The following is a 19,442-nucleotide window of genomic DNA, read 5'->3' on the forward strand; positions in this document are numbered from 1 at the left end:
CAGCCCCTAGTGCCCCCCCCCCAAGCCAGAACCTTGCTCTGCCTTGTCTGCGGGGAGGTGGGGCTGGTCTTGCCCTCCTGCTGCGGGAGCCTTGCCACCCCAAACCCTGAGCAGTTGTTGAGAGAAGCTGTGCAGGGCTGGCCTGACTCTGGCCACTTAAGAGGTGACTTGTTCAGCCACATGACATCCACAGCAAGGATGGCCACATGGGTGCAGACCAAGAGGCAAGGACTGGTCACCTGCGCCGAGGGAGCACGGAGGGTTCCGGACCCTGCTGGGGGTCTCCACGTGGGGACGCAGCTCCAGGTGGAGCTCATGTTGGTGGATGGTTTTTAAAATGCTCTCTCTGTACTCAGCCTCCCGCATGGGCTTCGTGAGCCCAAAAGAATAGTCCAGATGGCAGAGCATCGTCGCTGTCTAGCGTTTAAAAATGACAAACTCAGCTGCGTGAGGACCACAATCGTCTGGGGACCATTTATTACTCAAACACTTCAAAGGGACATAAAATCGTGTGACAATGACCATAAAGGCCCCTGTTTTGAGCATGTTGGCTCATTTTAAATAGCAGAAATCTAAAAAAATTTACACAAGCTTGGCTTTTGGATGTTGGAAGTCACGGTAGAAATAAATGTGTTGAGCTGAAGGCTTAAAGAGAAATATAAAAGTACAGAAAACAGTTTTCATGTTTACTTGTTTACCGTTTTGGTTTTGATGGTCCAGTAACAAGTCGCAGCGGTTGCAGGGGGGCAGAGGTGGCACTGGGTCTAAAACAGCTGGATCATGGATTCCCTGGACTTGCCCACGCCGACCCACTTAACTGGAAGGGCACAGACCGCGTCACCACGTGCGGGACATGGAGAGCCTTCCCTAATTTTCCTTTGCTGTCACATCTTTGTGTGTTATTAATCTGGCCAGCGCGGCTATTTTTACCCCGTGGAAATATTTTTACTTTTTTGGTAGTATAAAGGTGGTGGATCTCTGGGGGGGGGGGAGGGAAGGAACAAATCCGAGTCATCACCTTTCCTCCGCCATCCCCAGCCCCTGGGAACAGCGCCTTCGCTGTGAGCTGCGCATGCGTGGATGCTGCGGACCATCTCTTGATGAGAACTGTTCTTGGTGAGGTCACCGGTATGTCCCCAGGCTCCACCGGCAGGAAGGGGTGCGTGGGGTGTGCGTGGGGCGGGCACCGCCATGGGCGCCCCTCGGAGAAGATGGGTGCGTGACCCGCGCTCACAACCGAATCCACCCAAAGACCTCAAAGCTCTCCCTCTATAGCCGCGACTCACCCTACCAGGCCCAGGCGCCTCTGTCCCCCCAGCAGCCTTTCCAGGCTCCCCTACCACCCCCCGTACCCCACCCCGACCCCCCGTCAAGTAGGAGGCGCTGCCCGGGCGCCCGGGTGGAACGCCCTGGAATAACTGTCCCGGGTGCCCGCAGGTGGCTCGGCGCCCGAGCTTGTTGGGTTCCTCATGTCCGCACCGGCTGCAGCTTGGATTATGCCCCCCTGCCCGCGGCGCCCAGGCCACAGGGCCAGCTCGGCCAGGGGAGGGGGCGAGGCGGCACCCACCTGCCACGCCCACGTGGTTCTCCACGAAGCGGATGTAGCCCTGCGCCTGCGCCGGCAGCTCCTCCCAGCGCCGGGCGCCTGTGGTGTCGGCCTTCCAGCCCGGCAGGGTTTCGTACTCCACCTCCACCTTCTGAAGTATCTCCTGGTTAGCTGTGGGGAGCACAGTGCGGGGTGAGGTGTGCCCCCCGGCTTAGCTCTAATCCTGTGGAGCAATTCCTTCCGGCACCAAGGGACGCCGGGGCAGCCACCGGGAAAGGGACCAGCGGCCGGCTGTGGCCTCGGACACTGGCCTCCTCGAGGCAGGGAAGTCACGGCCACCCTACTTTTAGACACTGGCAGGAATTCCAGCCGACGGGCACCAAGGGCCCTGGTGGAAATTCTCAGCAGGTCTGGAATCCAAGCCGTGGCCCCCAGCTCCGAGGGCAGATGCTGCTTCTGCACCCTCCACGTGCACATCCTCCTCTAGGCCCCACTGGCTAGTGCTCCCCAGCCACAGCAGTGAGTCCTCCCACAGCTCAGGGGTCTGGAGGGCTGGGGGCCACCGGCAGAGTGGACGCCACTGCTCCCTTGGCCCAGTCCACTCTGGGGAGAGAGAGCCCTCAGCTCACCGCGGCTGCTGGGGAGGGGGCGGGTCAGAGTGAGCCCAGGCCCGAGGGGCAGAGCCAGATAAGACAGAAAACAGGGAAAGCAAGGAAAAGAAAAACCCAGTTAGATCTTAAATATTAAGCCTGACTGGAAAGTGTTTTCCTGGAGAAAACAATCACCCTTTTTTTTTTTTTTTTGCACAGAGCTTTGGGTTTTCCAAGGGAGCTGTGCACCTGCTGACTTCTTTGAGCTTCTTGGGGTCCCTGGGAGGTGGGACTTTTACACCCCAACCCTGTGGCTGAGGCTCGGCCACGCCCTGTGGCCAGTGCTCAGTTGCTCCTGCCCGTCCCTGCACGCTTCTCCCCCGTGCCAGCCCCAAGCCACAGGGCAGGTCCCGCAGCCCCTTGGCCCGCCAGGTGCCCCTGTGGCAGTGAGAACGCAGGCACAGCTCTGAGAGAGGGAGAGGGGCACAGCGGAGCGTTTCCACAACAGCTCTGGAGTGGGCCTTTCCGCTGTGATGTGAGTCTGCCTCCTCCCACGCACCTGGAAAATATGGGATCCTTTTCCCGTTCAGCTTATAGGAAATGCCAACTTTGATCTCGTCCAGGGCATCCAGGATGTCCAGTTTGGTTAACGCCAGCCTGTTGGAAACCAAGAGCAACAAAAACTCTGGAAGTGATCAGCAACATTGGGATTTCTTTGATTTTCTACCCCTGATTTCTCTCTGTTCCTTACAGAGAACAGAAACAATTCGGGAACCCCAGGCGCTGGCACCATCTGCATCCTGGCCATCGCCTGCCTCTGCCCATCCACAACTCGTGTGTCCCTGTGTTGCAGTCTCATCTCCCCTTTTGCCCGCCGGGGCCCCCAGTCACCAAGCAGCGCCTCTGGGGCCCTCCTGCATTCGCTGTGAGCGGGGACACTTAGGGCCCGGGCATCCCTACCATTCCTGGTCCCTGGCCCCTGGGACCACCGTGTCACAGGGCCGGGCTGCCTGTCCGCCTTACTTCCCTTTCTCCCTCTCCCTGTCCTGTGTCCTAGTGGGCAGGGTGTCAGGGGCACTGTCCCCTGCCTGCTGAGTCCTGCTGGCCTGGGCACCTGGCCGTGGGCTTCTCGAGGCCCTTATGCCTTCCTGAGGTCGGCATCACCCTGGAGCGGAGGTCAGAGTTCAAATCGCACGTCCTCAGCCACATGGTTCTTGGCCAGGTGGGGCCGCCCCTTGGGATAGCGGGAGGGGGGGGTCCTGCGTTCTGCTGAGGCCCCTGTGGAGGGGCTGCTGCTTCTGAGCCAACCCACCTGGGCACCACTGTTGCCCATTTCTGTGATTGGCGCCTGCAGGCAAGGGCGCCTCGAAGGGGTTATGTCATCCTTAGGAGCCTAGCATGGCTCCTAGAGCTCCTAAGGGGCTGTCATGGTCAAATTACATACCCCCCCAAAGATCCATTGCGACCCTAACCCCAGGAGCCTTATGTTGGAACAGGTTGGCAGCAGGCGGGCTGAGTTACGTTAAAATGGGGTGGGGGGGTGAGACTGGGGGGGTGGGCCCTTGGTCCAGCAGAACCGCTGTCCCTCCAAGATGGGAAGAGGGGGCTGTGCGATGACAGAGGAGAGCTCGAAGCCCATGGCCTGGTGGCAGACCTCAGGGGCCTAGGGGGAGGGGGAGGATGAGGGTGAAGGCACGGCGTGAGCCCTCCCCTCAGGAATGCCCCCAGCTCCCGCCCACCCTCTGCCTGCACTGGGCACCTGGGGCCCTCTGTCCCCACAATTGCCACCCTCGGTGCCCTCATTGGCATTGGGCTGCACACTGTGTTGGGGCAGGTCCCGGGTTCCCCAGACCCCTCTTGCACACCTGAAATCTGGACAAAGCCACAAGGCAAGCAAGTGGGAGCAGCGGCTCCCCGCCGAGGAGACATGCCAGGCCTGTGCTCTCTTTCGAGATTGGTTGTCCCTGTTCACAGTTGCACTCTCCGGGCCTGAACCCCCACCAGGAGCAGCCTCTGCTCCTGCCACCCCCAGCCATGAAGGCAGCCTCTACAGCTGTTCCATCTGGGGACACTATGCAGCTTTGCTTCCTCCTTGGATGCGCTCAGCCGCCCGGCGCTGCTGGAAACAATATCTGCCCTTGGAGCCGGGGAGACAAAACCTCGAGCAGCACAGTGTATGAGATGCTTCTGCACCCAGCTTGCCCACAGCAGCGCACCAACCCCTATGCCCTCCAAGGCGAGACACCTGGCCCAGGCAGCCCTGGAAAAAACCTGGATGGCAGGGGGGAGCTAGCTCCCTCTGTCCTCGGCTGGGAACACATGTGCTGGGCAACTGCAATTTTTCGCCACTCTGGGCACCTGTGCCAGCAAGGGCAAAGGGCCACCCGTGTTCATTTTGGTGGTTACAGATAAACCTGAGCAGGAAGGCAAATCTGCTCATAGGAATTCACGCACAATGGACACGGCAGGCTTTGGTGGAGATACCAGGGTGGGAGCGGCTCTGGGGCTTGCAGAGGTCCAGTCCCCACATCATCACCCCGTGGGCCCTGTTTGTGCACAGGAGCCAAGCTTGGGTGACAGAAACCTTTGGGGGGGGGGCTCCCTGTGGGGTCTGCAGCCTCTTCTGTGCCCGAGCCGATTGCTGCAGGCTCCGCTTGCTCCCCGTGGGTACCCAGCTGTGGCATCCAGCGTCAGGGTGGACAGCCAGAGTGGCGGCGCAGTGACAGACATGCCCCAAACGGCCCTTACGCAGTGAACCCGTTGATCATGTGGGCATATCTGAGAATCACCAGGTCCAGCCAGCCACAGCGCCTCTTCCTGCCCGTGGTCACCCCCCACTCGTGGCCACGGCTCTGCAGCAGGTCTCCGATCTCCTGTGTGGAGAGTGGGGGGCGACGTAAGCTCCATCTTCCCCAACAGACCTGGGTCACCAATCAGTGTGTCGCCCAGCCCAGCTCACTCATGCAGGACCAGCCAGTCCATCTCCCATCCGTGTGTGTGTGTGTGTGTGTGTGTCTTGTAGCCTCACGTTGTGGGGCACAGGGATGGGGCACGTGTTTATATCTTTCTCTGTGGCGGCCACCGCGCCTCCCTCCCCGCACCTCAATGCTTCTCTGGACGGCGTGTCCTGCTCCTCCCCACTCTGGCCCCAGGCACACCTGCCTTTTCTCCCTCTCAGGACTACAGCCTCCTGTCACAGGTCACAGGTGGGGCTGGGAAAGGAAGGCGGTGGCGTCCTGAGGGCTCTGGGGTGCACTGGCCCTGCTAGGTGGGTGGGATTCTGCTTTTTGTCCCGATTGACACTCAGCTGTCCCAGGAAGCCAGGCCAATGCGGCCAGCCCCAAAGGACAAGGTTGCTGTCCCCTGCCGAGGACAAGGCAGAGAAGGGGCTCAGGGCCGCAGGAAGCCACGTGGCCTCCAGCATAGGGCACCCCCACCCCCACCCCGTGGTATGGTCAGCCTCTGAGCCTTGCCACACCCGAGGGTCAGGAGGGCATGGTGCATGGCACTCACGTTGATCTGCTCGGTGGGGAACGCCCCGATGCCCACGCGGGTGGTATAAGCCTTCACCACGCCGTACACCTCCCCGATGTTTTGTGGGGGGATCCCCAGGCCCGTGCACACTCCCCCCACAGTGCAGTTGGACGAAGTCACAAATGGGTAAGTCCCTGCAAGATAGAGCAGGCTGGGTAGCTGCCCATCCCCCACCCCCACAGGCCGTGCTGGCCACTGAGGCCCCTCGGCTAAGGGCAGCGCAGCTGGACGCTTATCCCCTCTACACGTCCCCTAGGTGGGATGACTATCAGGACCTATCTGAGGGGACAGGACCGTCCCAAGGATATGGTCCACCCAGGGCACTGTGTGCTGGGCTGCTGAGGCTTACATAGGAGCCTCAGGGGTGAGAGGCAAAGCAGAGTTGCTGTGGGTTCCGGGCTTGGAGGCTCAGCCCTGTCTCTTCGCCCCTCCCCTGCAGGCTGGAGGATGAGGGACAGCGTTGTTGAATGATAATGTGGCATGGTGATCTTGGAAACCTGGCCCTGCCCTGGCCCCTTGGAACCTGCTGCGGGAGCCCCCAGCAGCCACCTCGTCTTTCCTGGCAGGGCCGAGGGGAAGCTCCAGCAGGCTGCGAGGCCCCACGGAAAGAACGACCGCCGGCTGAGGGGCGGACGTACCGAAGTCGATGTCGAGGAGGGCTGCGTTGGCACCTTCCACGAGGATTTTCTTTGGGGGGCCATGGAGTGCTTCGTACATAAAATAAACGCCATCCCGGACCATGGGTCTGATCTTCTCAGCAAAGCCCTGCGAGAGCGAGGGGGAGAGCCAGCTGGGCCTTCTCTGCGAGAGCATGCCAACCGTGAGAGCTGGGCTGCCGGGCCCACGCGTGGGGGCGAGAGGGCCACGTCCCGCAACCGTGACCTTTCCTCGCGCATGTTACCGGGTCCCGCGGCGGGAGGCCCCATGAGCGCCCCTGAAGCCCTCCAGGGCGGGTCCCCGTGTTTCCACGCCGCATCCCTGCCCCCCCGCCAATGCCCGGGCTTTACTTTCAGCCTCTTGAGCTGGGCCTCGATGTCGATCTCCAGGGCGGGGAACATGGACTGATGCTGGTGGGCCAGGTGCTTGAATCTGCACAACGAATGCCATTGTGACTACTTAAGACCCACGCTCGGAACCCCGCCCCTGCCTGGGACCCCCGAGCCCCCTTTGCACTGGCCGCGGCTCTGCCTGGGCTGGGAAGGCTCCAGGTACCTGGCAGAAAATTCGTCAAAATCTGAGAGAAGGTCGCAGATGCGCAGGCCCGTCCTGGCGGCTTTGGAGGAGTAAGTCGGCCCGATCCCCTTCTTGGTGGTACCAATGCTGACAGATGAGGAGGGGCGCCTTGGGGACCGGGAGGGGATGTGGGGACCGGGAGGGGATGTGGGGACCGGGAGGGGTGTGGGGACAGGGGTGGGAGTGCCCTGGGGGTCCCCAGCGGACCCACCCACCTCGCAGCCTGGGGCCTTTCGGGGCTGCAAGGCAGGCCCATCCCTTCCCTCCCCAGCCATGGTTTCCACTCCTATCAGTAAAGGTCGGTGGAATGACCTCTGAGGTGCCTTCCTGGCAGCAATACCCTAGGAGTCTGTGCCTGGGCAGCTGTGCTCACACTCCCAGCCCAGGAAACTCCCACCTGCTCCAAGCACTTCTCTCTCCCGCACCCTCGTCTGCCTAGAGGTGCAACTGCTTCCCATCTCCCACTGTCCTGATTGCACTTCTGTGTCCCGTCCCCACTACGGCCAGAGGTCGTTTCTGTGTCTGTGGCTGCTGCTTCCCAGGCTCAGGGAACGCATTCACCATGACCACCTACGTTTGACCACGCTATGAGTGTGCAAATGTATGCAAGTGAGTGCATGTGGCATATATACATGTGTATGCACTTGTGGATGGATGTGTGCATGGCTGTGTGCCCAATCCAATGCACCTGTGAACCTGTGCAGTGGTGTGTGCATGTGTGTGCTTGTGTGCACTGCTTTACATGTATACACATGCAGGGGTGTGTGTGTGTGTGTATTGGTTCCAGGAGGGGATCACACAAAGGCCCAGGTGTCTCTGGATGGAGCCATGGGGACTGCCTCTTACCCCCCTTCTCCCCAACCTGTCCCCTTCCCCCCCCCCACCCCCCCACCCCGTCCTTTCTGGTCTGACAGTGACTGCCTCCCTGCCCGGTGTGAGTTCCGGGTCTGGCTCTGGCCCCAAAGGTGGGGAGGATGTCCCAGCCTGAGCTGGTGAGGCCATTAGGGTCTCCAGACACCACCTGGGCCTCAAAAGGGTCAGAGCTTAGGGGGTGGATGGGAATTGCCAGGCAATTTCAGCCCCTCTCCTGCTTTTAAGGGATGGAGAGGGCCACGCTGCTGCAGCCCTGGCTCCTCCCTCGTGTCCGGGGAGCTGGCTGTTCTCCCACATTCTCTGCTTGAAGGCCAGGGAGTCCCCAGGCAGGGGTTTTCCTTCCCTACCACTCTGTGATCCCATGGGGAGGGGCCGAAGGGGTGCGCTGGGATGAGTAGGCCAGGCCTGTGGGGCAGGGGAGAGAACAGGTGGGCCAGGCCTAGCTCGACCCCAGGCTTCCCTGCCCTACCTCCTCCTGCTCCCCAGCCCCTTCCCAGCTGTGCCCCACTGCTCCCCTGCTGTATCCCCATTCCTGACTTGTCTACCCTCTGCTGCAGCGAGGCAGTGTGGCTGTCTGTTTGGCTGAGGTCATGTTCCTGGCCTCAAGAACCACAGCTCTCAGGTCTAATATTTTTTGAGAGCAGAGATGAGTGACCATCAGGTGTGACAATGGGCAGGCCGGAGTGCCGTGGGCAGGCATCGCAGGCAGCCAGCCATGTGGCCTCTGTGCTTCCGCCGCCCCCCCCCCCCCCGCCCCCACGTTCCTGGCACAGGGTCAGCCAGACCCAGAGCCCAGCAGTGGACACAGGTGGTGGGAGGCCCCAGGAGCCTCCCCGGGGCAGGGCTTCCTCTACAGCCCGCATCCTTTCCCAGCTTTTGCAGGCCCCTGCCCCCCGGAGCAGACACTCTCCCCAGTTCACCAGCTCGAAAATCACTAGGAGAGGAGGGGGCCAGGTCAGAATTACGTTTTCCCCTCTTGGGCTTGACGCTGCACTTCCTGAAGTCCATCGACCGCTTGGTGGAAATCAAACACTGTCCAGCAAGGGAGGGACCCAGCGAACAAGAGAGAGGAGGGGCAAGGTGAGGGGTGAGCTCACCCGCCTGAGAGTGAGCTCACCCCAGGGAGGGGAGGGTGCAGGCTGGACTAGGACAGAGGGGGCAGCACGGTTACCACCCACTTGTGAGCAACTGTGCGGTGGGGGACCCCCAGGCCTCAGTTTCCCTTGGAAACGGCAAAGGTTGAGATCCAAGGGGCCCGTGGCTGGCAGAGGGGCCATTGGCCAGGGCAGGGAGCGGGTTCTGGGCCCAACCCCCCCGCCCCAGGAGAGACTCACCCAGGTGGGCTCGGTCAGAGATAATGAGCCTCTTTTCCCAGTCCTTCAGACCTGTGGGTGCACCCAAGCAGAGGAGCCGGTGGGCAAAGTGCAGGGGAGCCGGCCAACACCCCTCCCTACAGAAGCACCCTCAAGGAGGGTGCTCCCCAGCTCCCGCCCAGGTCAGGGCCAGGGCAAAAAGACCCCAAGGGAGCCTCGGCTCCCTGTGAGCAGCGGCCCCTGCACCACGCCCCTCCCCCATGGCATCCCTCCCCCACGGTGCCCCTCCAGCACAGGGCTCCTGGGCCGCACCGACCCTGCCAGTCCCACAGGCCGGTGCCGCCTCCGGGCCTCCTCTCCTGGGGGCCGGCTGTTCCCACGGTCCCGGGAGAGGGGTGGGTAGGTGGTGCAGGGCCTCTGGCCACGCCTTCTCCTCCAGCTGCTGCTCTGAGGGTGACCCTCTCCTCTGCAGGGCTGGCACCTCCTATGCCCACACTCCCAGGACTGGGTCCCCCAGCCCAGAGGCTGCGTTTCCCGCTGACCCGGCCGCAGGCCTGCCTTCAGGGTCTCCCCACCACCTCAGGCCCGAGCAGCCAGATCCCCAGCCGGGGGCCGTGGGGGCTGCCTGCCCACCTGGCCCTAAGTGCCAGCCAGGAGCCGCCTGCCTGCCCCACTGAGCCCCCACAAGGTGCTTCCCGGGAGACACAGTCCCGACATCGGGCTCCCCTGGGGAGTGTTGTCAAAATCCCAGGCCCTACTCCACCAAAAGGGGGAAGAGTGAAATGAGACAAAGTGTCAATGGCTGAGAGATTCCAAACAGAGTTGAGAGGTTATCCTGGAGGTTATTCTTATGCATCAAGTAGACATCATCTTGTTATTCAAGATGTAATGGAGAGGTTGGAGGGAACTGCCTGAGAATGTAGAGCTGTGTTCCAGTAGCCATGTTTCTTGAGGATGATTGAATAATGACACAGCTGTCACAATGTGATGCTCCTTTTATCTACCTTGTCAACAAAGGAGTAGAACATATGGAATAAAAATAAATAATAGGGGGAACAAATGCTAAAATAAATTTAGTTTGAAATGCTTGTAGTCAATGAAAGGGAGGGGTAAGGGCTATGGTAGGTATAATCCTTTTTTTTTTCTTTCCTGTGTTGGTTTTATTTCTTTTTCTGAATTAATACAAATGTTCTAAAAAATGATGACTATGCAACTAAGTGATGATATTGTGAATTACTGATTATGTATGTTGTTTCATTTTGTTTCTTTATTTTTTTAATTAATAAATAAATTAAAAGAAAAAAATCCCAGGCCCTAGGCCTTTCCCAGAGGCAGGATGTTCAGCCGCCCCCGCCTCGGTGTCTGGGATGGCATCCCCTGTGAGGTGACAGCAGCCACGGCCAGCGCCTAGGGCCCCACCGTGCCCTCCTTTCTGCAGGCATGAGGCCGGCCGAGGTAGGGGGCAGCAGCTCGGGGGCTTGCGGGGGCAGGGGGGGCCGCGGCAGGCAGGGCCTTGTGTGACCCCGGGGCCTACCTTTCTTCTCGTTCTTTTCTGCCTCTTCGAACAAGCCGGGCAGGTGGATGACCACGCCATTGCCTGCAACACACGAGCGCACGCGCTGCAGCCGGGCCCGGCGCTGCCCACTTGAGCTCCCACAGGTGCCGGTGTCGCCCAGAGAAGCCAAGCCGTGGCCCAGGCCCGGTGGGTACAGGGGCATTGGGGGTGAGGAGGGAGAATATTCTATATGGATCTGTGGGTTGGCTGCACGATTGCACATTCCCAAGGTGAACCGAACCCCATGCCAATTATACCTCTGTGAAGTTGCCGTATTTTACTCAAATGGCAGGGAATTGGGAAAGGGGGAGGCTTGGAGAAGTGCAGCACCCGAGCAGTGCCTCTGGGGACCTGGGAGCCACGCTTTCCCCCTCCAGCTAAAACAGAAGTGGGGCCCGTGTAGGTGTTTCCCACGTGCAGACTGAGACCCAGAAAGGGAAGGCAACTTGCCCCAGGTCACACAGCGCTGCCTGGTGTGCAGGCGAAGGTGAGACAGAGAAGCACAGGAAGCAATCCACCTGATGTGTGGGTCTCCACCAGGGCAGGGCATAGCCTAGGGAGACAGCTTAGGCATAGGTGGGGGTAGTTGAGACCCTATGAAAGATATACTGGGCACAAAGGTCACCCAAATGCCATGGCGTCCTGAAATAACCGTGGCGGGGCTGGAAGGTTGTGCAAGCCGAGGGGCAGCTGGGTGAACGCTAGCACGTTCCACCCCTGGCTGAGCGAGCTTTCTGGGGACAGTGCGCTGACCCTCTGCAGACGTTCCCTGATGGCCTGCCTGGCCTGGATTCCTGGCAGCTGACCTGAGCTGTCCCCTGGCTCCTCTGAGACCAGGCAGGGCACCTCCCAGCTCTGGTTCCCCAGTGAGTGGGGCCCGGGGCCCAGCAAGACGACATTGACGGCTGCAGGAGGCTTGGAGCTGCCCATCCCTGCCATGCCAGACTGCCAGTGCTGAAGCCAGGGGCAGGGGCCCAGGGACACGGGAGGGAAGGTGGCCTCACTTACTGGTGCCCCATCTCTGGAGCATGAAGTCACCCCATTGCCCGAGGGCCAGAGGAAGCCTCTCAGGAGGTGTGCCCCCTGCTCCGCGGTCTTGGCTGGAAATGGCTCATACAGCACCGCCTCAGCTGTGCTGCCCTCACCAGCCAGGCCCTGTGCCTGCTGCGGGTACCAGGCAGGAGCCTTCAGTTCCAAAGCAGCAGGTGAGGGGGGTGCAGCCTCCTGACCAAGGCTGGGGAAGGTCCCGAGTTGGGGGAGCAGGAAGACGTCCTGTGCAAGGTGACTGGGGAGGGGCCCTGCGGGGTGTAGCGGGAAGGGTGGAGGCAGGGGTGGGGGATGAGAGTGAGGAGCTAGAGATGGCAGCAGATGCTCAGAGGGGGAGGAAGCGCAGCCATAGACCAGAGTGTCACGCACACACGCATACTCACACATGCACATGCACGCTTGCTCGATCACGTGTCTCCACCTAGGCAAGTGTATACACTCACACCCACATGCCCAGGCACACGCATGTACACACACAATGCACGCACGGCTGCATGTACATACTCCTTGGCATACAGAAACACCCACACCAGTGTGCACATCTACACCCACATGACCCCCATGCATGCCCCATGTGGGCTCACTCACACGTGCAGACACATCCATGCACACATGCACACATGTGAGCGCTCTGGGCTCCCAGCAGCACCTGTTGGGTGCTGCACCTTGGAGACACTGGAGCCTGGCTCCCGTGAAGCCGCGTGCCCTCTGGCTCCCCCAGCACTTCCACACCTCTCAGGGCGCAGCCCAGTGGCAAGGGTGGGTGGGCGCTCACCAATGAAGGACACAGCCTTGGTGTTGATGATGCCGCTGGGCAGCAGGTGGAAGTCATACTCCTTGCCATCCACCACCACCGTGTGGCCCGCGTTGTTGCCACCCTGCAAGAGACGTGGCTGATGCTGCAGTGCCAGGACGCCAGGGGCCAAGATGCCAGGGGCCAGGACGCCAGGGGCCAAGATGCCAGGGGCCAGGACGCCAGGGGCCAAGATGCCAGGGACCAGGACACCAGGGGCCAGGATGCCACAATGCCAGGATGCCAGGGGCCAGGACGCCAGGGGCCAAGATGCCAGGGGCCAGGACGCCAGGGGCCAGGACACCAGGGGCCAAGACGCCAGGACCAGGATGCCACAATGCCAGGATGCCAGGGGCCAAGATGCCAGGGGCGAGGATGCCAGGGGCCAGGACGCCAGGGGCCAGGACACCAGGGGCCAAGATGCCAGGGACCAGGACACCAGGGGCCAGGATGCCACAATGCCAGGATGCCAGGGGCCAGGATGCCACAATGCCAGGATGCCAGGGGCCAGGGGCCAGGACACCAGAGGCCAGGACACCACGGCCCAGCCGGGGGCACCTCGGATGGGACACGGGGACACACCAGTGACCAGACCCGATTGCACCTGGCTCTGCTAGCACCAACCTCAGAACCAGCATCCAGACCTGAGCCTGTGCCCACGAGGAGGGTGACCCATGAGCCAGGTTCACCATGGGCGCCAGATCTGCAGAGCCCGCCCACCCAAACGGTCTCGGGATGTGAAATGGGAGGGAGACCCAAGCCTCTCAGAAGCAGAAACTGGGAAGGACTCAGGCTGAGGACACTCCGGCCTTGGGGACGGGCATCCAGCAGAGGTCCTGTGCACCTGGCACTGAGCGGGCTCTGACTGCCCCAGGAGGAGGGAAGCATCACGTGTGGCCTGGGATTGGCCTGGGGTCCTTGAAGTGCCCCATGGCGGGTGGTCCTGGGGGAGATGAGATCCCACAGGACAAGGCAGGCGAAGCAGGGTTCTGGCCCAAGAAGGTCAAGGGTCATAGGGGAGGGGTGGTGGGGCCCAAGACCCCTACCTGCTTCTCTTCACCAGATGGCACTGGGGGGTCCTGGGGCACCCAGCAGACGACGGGGGACACATGTCCCGGTGTGGTGCTGCGGGTGGGTCTGGGGCCTCCCCTTCTGACCGGCCCCGTGCGTCGCCGGGTGCTGGCACCACCCCTGTCCCGTGTCTAGACAAGACTGCACTGCCTCCACCAAAATAGACCAGCAGGGCCCTGCAATGCCAGGGCGGAGCCCGGCCAGCGGGTGGGGCCCAGGGCAAAGGTCCGCCCCTCCCGGGATCCCACGCCACGCATCAGCCAGAAGAAGGGGCTGGAGCCCACTGGCCCTGTCTCCTCTGTACTCGCCACGGGGTTGGCCCAGGTCAGAGCCACTTTCGTCAGCCCTGACAGCCTTAGGGACACTCAGCTTTTCGCATCCTGCTGCCCACGGGGTCAGCTGGCCCGAGGACACACGGGGCGCCGAGCACACCCGCCTTTGTTTGGGGTAAACACGGGCTCCTAGAAACAGGTCAGGCTGTCGTGGGGGCCAGCAGGCGTCACATGACCCGAGGCCGGCGTCTGGGCAGGGCCCAGGTGCCTGCCACAGGCCACCCCAGACGGGCACAAGTCCAGGCTTGGACATTGGGCTGGGGAGCTGCTGCCCTGCGGCACTCACCATGTCCTCTGCCACCTACCGCAGCCAAGTGCTGCCCCCCACCCAACAGGGTCTTTCAGAACGTGGGGGCAGGTGATGGAGTCAGAGGCCGGAAAGCCCCACCCGACCGCTGGGTGCTTCTGTCCTGTCCCATCTGCACGTGCAAGGAGAGAGGTGGACAAAGGTGGGGGCCCAGCAAGGTGGCCGAGAGGCCAACACCTGCACAGGAGGGTGGGGAAGGCAGGACCTCCCAGCATGGCTGCGCCGGGCAGCTGCCTGGTCTGGGAAACCTGGAGGGGCTGAGGGCAGCCCAGGGGCCCAGGGCCCAGCGAGGAGGTGGCACTGCTCCTTCTTGTGGGGACCCTGGGCTCGCCCCACCCCTCCTCCATAACGCTGGCTCCCAAGCCCTGCCCTCCAAGGGATCGGGGGACAGAGGGGTTTGGGGGGTGGGCAGTGCCCCCTACCCTGCAGGGCAGGCCACAAGCCCTGGGAACCTCGGCAGCTCGCCTTCTTGGGCTGGCACAGCAGGCAGCCTTGGTGCCTGGCCCCCTGGTGGGCACGCAGCCTCACTGGCTCTCCCATCAGCTTCCACGCTGTACTGGGGTGGGGAGGGCACGGGCCAGCCCTCCCTGGGCCCGCTCAGGACCAGTCCTGCTGGGGGAGCTGGACTCCGGTGGAGGAGAGGCAGAACCTCCTCCCCTGGGGTTGGGGGCTCCTTCCTCATCCCCTGTTCCCACAGAGACATGCTGCGTCAGTCGCCCAAACAACGCCTCCATGCCCAGTGCCCCCGGGCTCTCTGAGACCTGCAGCTCACTCTGGCTCTCTTGCTGCCTTGAAGGACCACGTGGGGTCAGTGCCAGCAGAGCCCGGGATTCCCAGGGTGTCCCTCCCGCCCCGCCCTAGACTCCTCCCCACTCCTGCGGGAGGACCCCTGGGCACTCCACACTCTGAGCCTGTACCTGTGAGCCTGCATGCCCCAAGCCTGTACCCTCCAAGTTTGCACTTCCCAAGCCCTTACCCCTGAGCCACACACTCCTGCAGCCCCTGCAACCCCAAGCTCAGGCTTGCAGCCCTCCCTTCTCAGTAGCAGCCGCCCCAGGCGTGTATGTCTGGCCCTGCCTGAGTTAAGCTCCAGCTTCCCCGGCTGCCACCGGAAGTGGGCTCCAGTGATGGCCCCCCAGGGACACGGCTTCCCTCCAGGCACTGCAGGGCTGTCCCAGGTGTCAGGGGGCCTTGCTGACCCAGTCTGTTCCCAGAGGTCCATCAGAAAGCCACTGCCCATGGAGAGGGCGCCCAGCCACACAACTCTAGGGCAGTGTCACAGAACTGTGGCATGGAGGGGGGGTCCCTGGAGCTGGGTCCCCAGGCAGGGGCCATGACCAGAGCCAGGAGCCTGGCTCTCGGGAGCCCAGTGAGAAGCAGCCAAGGGAAGGGATCAGGGCGTAGTTCCGAGCCCCATGCCGACTGGTTGCTGGGTGGAACGTCCTGGTCTGGGGAAACCTGGGCTCAGGGCTTCTGTGGGAGGCCACTACCCCAGCCCCCAGGGACAAGGAGGCCGCAGACAGGTGCAGATGCTCCTGCCACTCCTCCCTGGTGGTCGCGGAGTTTCAGCAAAGAGGTCCCCCTGTCCCCCAAAACACACAGGGAGGTAGGACAAGTCTGGCCTGCCCAGGCCTCCAACCAGCCCCTCTACTCCCTCGCCACTGTGGCGTCTGGACAGCCCATGTACTCCTCGGGACTTGGGGTGCAGGCACTGGAGTGCATGTGGTAGCTGGGGACCCTAAAACTCGGCGCTCAGCATGCCCCTTCACCACTCCCCTCCTGCAGCCACTGCTGCCCACCCCTGCCCCTTCTTGGGTACCCTGAGTGTCACCTGGACCTGAGACCCGACCCTATGCAGCCACTACTCCTCTCCCCTGCACAGGGGTCCCAGCAGCCCTGGAGCCAAACAGGGCCCCTCAAGCCACCGGGGATGGGGGTGGGGGCCTGGCCACTGGCTCTCAGCTTTGGGGCTGCACCCCGGGCTCCACCATGCGGCCGCTCCCAAAACAGGCCATGCCCAACACAGCCGGGACCACCTGAGGGACACTGTCTCCCAGCCCTGCCCCCGCCATGTTCCTGCTGCCTGCGTGTCCCCAGCTCCGCTGTCCAATTGCCTGCTGGGTGGGGGTCCCATCCAGGAGGGGCCCATCTCCTTGTCTTAGCGGGAGCTGGGCAGGGCTCAGAGGGGCACCCACTAACATCGGCTGTTACTGTAACCGTGGGGTGGCAACAACAGGACCACCCAGGGCCACTGTGATGGGAGTCACCCTAAGGACTCCAGACAGGCCTGGGTTCTCGCTGCTTGACCTCCCTGAGCCTTGGCTTCCCCACTTGTCAAGGAGTGGGATGGGAACAATCCCTGCCTCACCGGCCTGTGGGGAGGCTGGAGGGAGAGCACATTGGGCGCAGCCGGCGGGGTGGACAGCCTGTGCCCTTCGGAGGCTGCAGCGGAGGACGGGGGGAGAGGGCGCCTGTGCCCCCCGAGGCGGGCAATGGGGGTGGGCAGGGCCCTGCCCTTGGCCGGTCCTGTGAGAACAGGGAGCAAGAGCTGAGCTGCCGACCCAAGCGCAGAAGCAGGCAGGTGAGCTGAGGGGCAGTGCAGAGCCAGCCCATGCTGGGTGGGGCCAGTGGCCTCGAGGTGGACACTCGAGGCCATGGGGCAGATGCAAGGGCTGACCTGGTGGTGGGACAGAGAGAGGGGAACGCAGGTGCCCTGGAGGGACAGGCTGGGCTGCAGTCACATGTGCCCTGGGCTTGGAGGAGAGAAGGGGGCGCAACGGCCACCTCTGGATGGGAGGGTGCGGGGGCTTCCTGGGGAGAGGGATGGGCTTGTCAGGTGTGGATTGGGGCAGAGAGAGCGTGGGACATCTCCCACCATGCCAGAAAGGACTTTCCAGGAATCCACAGAGGGCAGGAGTGGTCCCGGTACCTCTGAGGCCTTCCCTGAGCCAAGCACATTGGGCCAGTTCTCTTGCCGGGGGGACTTGCTCTGGCCCCCAGTCCACCCCGGGAACCCAGGGACCAGACCACAGAACCAGGCAAGGAGGTCGCACGCCCACCCAGCCACGGTTCCTATTTTTGGCGCTAGCGCCCGGGCATGGCTCCAGCAGCACCTACACCTGTACCCAAAAGCTGGCCCTTTGTGCTTCAGGTGGCTTGGTGCAACCCTGGCTCGGGGATGTGGGCCATGGGGACCCTCGGCAGTGGCCCTGGCGTGGCCTAGTGCCCATCAGAGCAGACTGGGCGTGACAGCAAAGCCAGCTGGCAACGGCCCCACCCTGTGCCCTCAGGGGACAGAGACTTGCCCACTCTGCTTGTTGGCACCTCCAGTCACTGGGTCCCTGGCCAGAAACCTGTGGCCCCCTCTCTCCCCACATCCGACCAGCTGCCATCTGCCTCCCTGCCCCGGCTCGCTGGCCCAGCCTGGGGCCCCACTGCCCCTTCACAGCCCTGCCCTGTCTCCTGCCTCTGCTCCTCCTTTCACCCTCCCCACAGCCGTTCCCAGGTCTCCCATCTCCCAGGGGGCTCCTGTTCTCTGTTGCTGGCTCCGGGGCCCCTGAGCACCAGCCCCCTCCACTGGGCACTGACCTGGGGCAGTACCAGCCTGGCCTGCAGGTGCCTGGGACCATGTGGGCCATAGCGACCAGCCCAGAATGGGGGGAGGGGTCTCTGTGGCTCTCATACCACCCTGCGTGGGGCTTCCCCCAGGGATGCCAAGGAGCTGGGTGTCACATCTCATGGCCGGCCCCACTCCCCAGGATCGGGTGTCCCCAGCTCAGCAACTTGTATTTATAGCTTGGCCCCTGGCCCATTGCCCTGGGGGGAGGGAGTGGGGGAGGAGCTGTGGCTAGTGTAGGGGGAGTGGGGGGCTCTGCTGAGGGGAGGGGCCTCTGGAACCCGGAAGGAGGGGTGCCAAGTGGAGGGAGGGAGTGTGTGGGGGAGCAGGTGGGGCGGCCGCTGGGAGAGGTGTTCCAGGGAGGGATATGGATGGCAGGATCTGGGAGGATGGGGGCCGCCTGGCTGGCGGCTGAGGAGGGCCTCTCCGGGTGGGGTGGGGGTGCCCGCCCCGCCCTGCGCACCTGGCAGCGGCTGATAATGTCGGCGTCCGTGGCCAGCAGGTCCACCACCTTGCCTTTGCCCTCGTCCCCCCACTGCGCGCCTAGCACCACGGTCACCCGGGAGCCGCCGGTGGCCGCCTCCTGCTGCAGCCGCCCGCGCTTAACGCCGCCGGCGCCCGGGGGCCGGTCGTTGGAGGCGCGCGTCCCCGACATGCTCGGCCGTCCGCTGCGCCGGGCCGCCGGCGCCCGGGCCATTAAATGGAGCCGGGCCTGGGCGGGGGCGGGTAGGGGGCGGGCCCGGGCTGGCGCCCTGACGCCCTCAGGTGACCTCGCCGGGCCCCGCCGCTCCCCTCCCCGCCGCCCGAGCGGTCGAGGTGGCGCGCGCGGCACTTCTGCAGGGGCACGCTGACGGGAAGGGGTTGGGAGCCCCGGGGAGGCCCCGCGGTGGGGGGCTGCCGTCCGCGCCTGGGCTCGGCCACGGCGGTCGCCCCCAGAACGCCGATGAGAAAAGTCACCCTCCTGGAAAAAAGGCCCTTTGCGCCCTCACGCCACCTCCGCCAGGGCCAGGGTCTCGGGGGTCCATCCTCCACCGGGCGCATCCCTTCCAGCGCGGGGAGTTGCGGTTTGCAAAAGAGGAGCTGGGGCTCCCCCCACTGACCCCGCGGGTGGGCCTGCTCAGGGGCGCACCTGTGGCAAGGTGCACTCCCCTTCCCAGCCTACCCCACATCGTGCTCTAGGACGGGCATGGGCGCGCCCCCTGGTGGCCACAAGCTTGGCATGTGCCTCCCTGCCTCCACTGTACTATCCCACCCCCACCCCCACGCCAGTGCACCCAGGACTCGCAGCACTGCACCCAGGCCCCAGTGAAAGGAGTCTGTGGGCGAGCAGCCATACCCCAGGGCCATCTGGCAGCCCAGGACACCCACCCGCTCCCCTCAGGGCTCAGGCCTCCTTCCTACTCCAGCCTGGAAGGGATGGCACCCCCATGAGGGAAGGAGGGGGGCTCTTGGATTCCCAGCTCTGCATCCTGCCGGCACTCCCTCAGCACACCAAGGACACTGGCTTGTCACCCGTGGGCTAGCCTTGGGGGACAAGCAGGTGGGGTCCGGGACCCAGCTGCATCTATGAGGCCCTCTCCCCAGGGCTGGCAGGAGTGCCCTTGTCCACATTTGGGCTGTGGTTGCGGAAGT

The 19,442-nt window shown here is 63.2% G+C and overlaps 1 protein-coding gene across 2 annotated transcripts; it reads right to left on the minus strand.

Moving 5' to 3' along the window:
• Positions 1 to 447: 447 nt before the first annotated feature.
• On the minus strand, positions 448 to 18,472 carry ADSS1 (adenylosuccinate synthase 1). 2 transcript variants are annotated; one of them, XM_077128386.1, is made up of 13 exons: positions 18,274 to 18,472; positions 12,467 to 12,569; positions 10,624 to 10,686; positions 9,111 to 9,161; positions 8,742 to 8,808; positions 6,883 to 6,990; positions 6,678 to 6,759; positions 6,309 to 6,435; positions 5,650 to 5,804; positions 4,885 to 5,009; positions 2,696 to 2,793; positions 1,568 to 1,717; positions 448 to 817 (listed from the first exon to the last, which is right to left on the minus strand). In XM_077128386.1, the coding sequence occupies exons 1-13, from the start codon at positions 18,463 to 18,465 to the stop codon at positions 765 to 767; spliced, it is 1,374 nt and encodes a 457-aa protein (XP_076984501.1). In that variant the 5' UTR covers positions 18,466 to 18,472; the 3' UTR covers positions 448 to 764. The 2 variants fall into 2 exon arrangements, with proteins under 2 accessions (XP_076984501.1, XP_076984500.1); XM_077128385.1 differs by having other exon boundaries at positions 6,883 to 7,011.
• Positions 18,473 to 19,442: the final 970 nt, after the last annotated feature.

This window comes from Tamandua tetradactyla, chromosome 14 (assembly GCF_023851605.1).
Source record: "Tamandua tetradactyla isolate mTamTet1 chromosome 14, mTamTet1.pri, whole genome shotgun sequence".
NCBI lineage: Eukaryota > Metazoa > Chordata > Mammalia > Pilosa > Myrmecophagidae > Tamandua > Tamandua tetradactyla.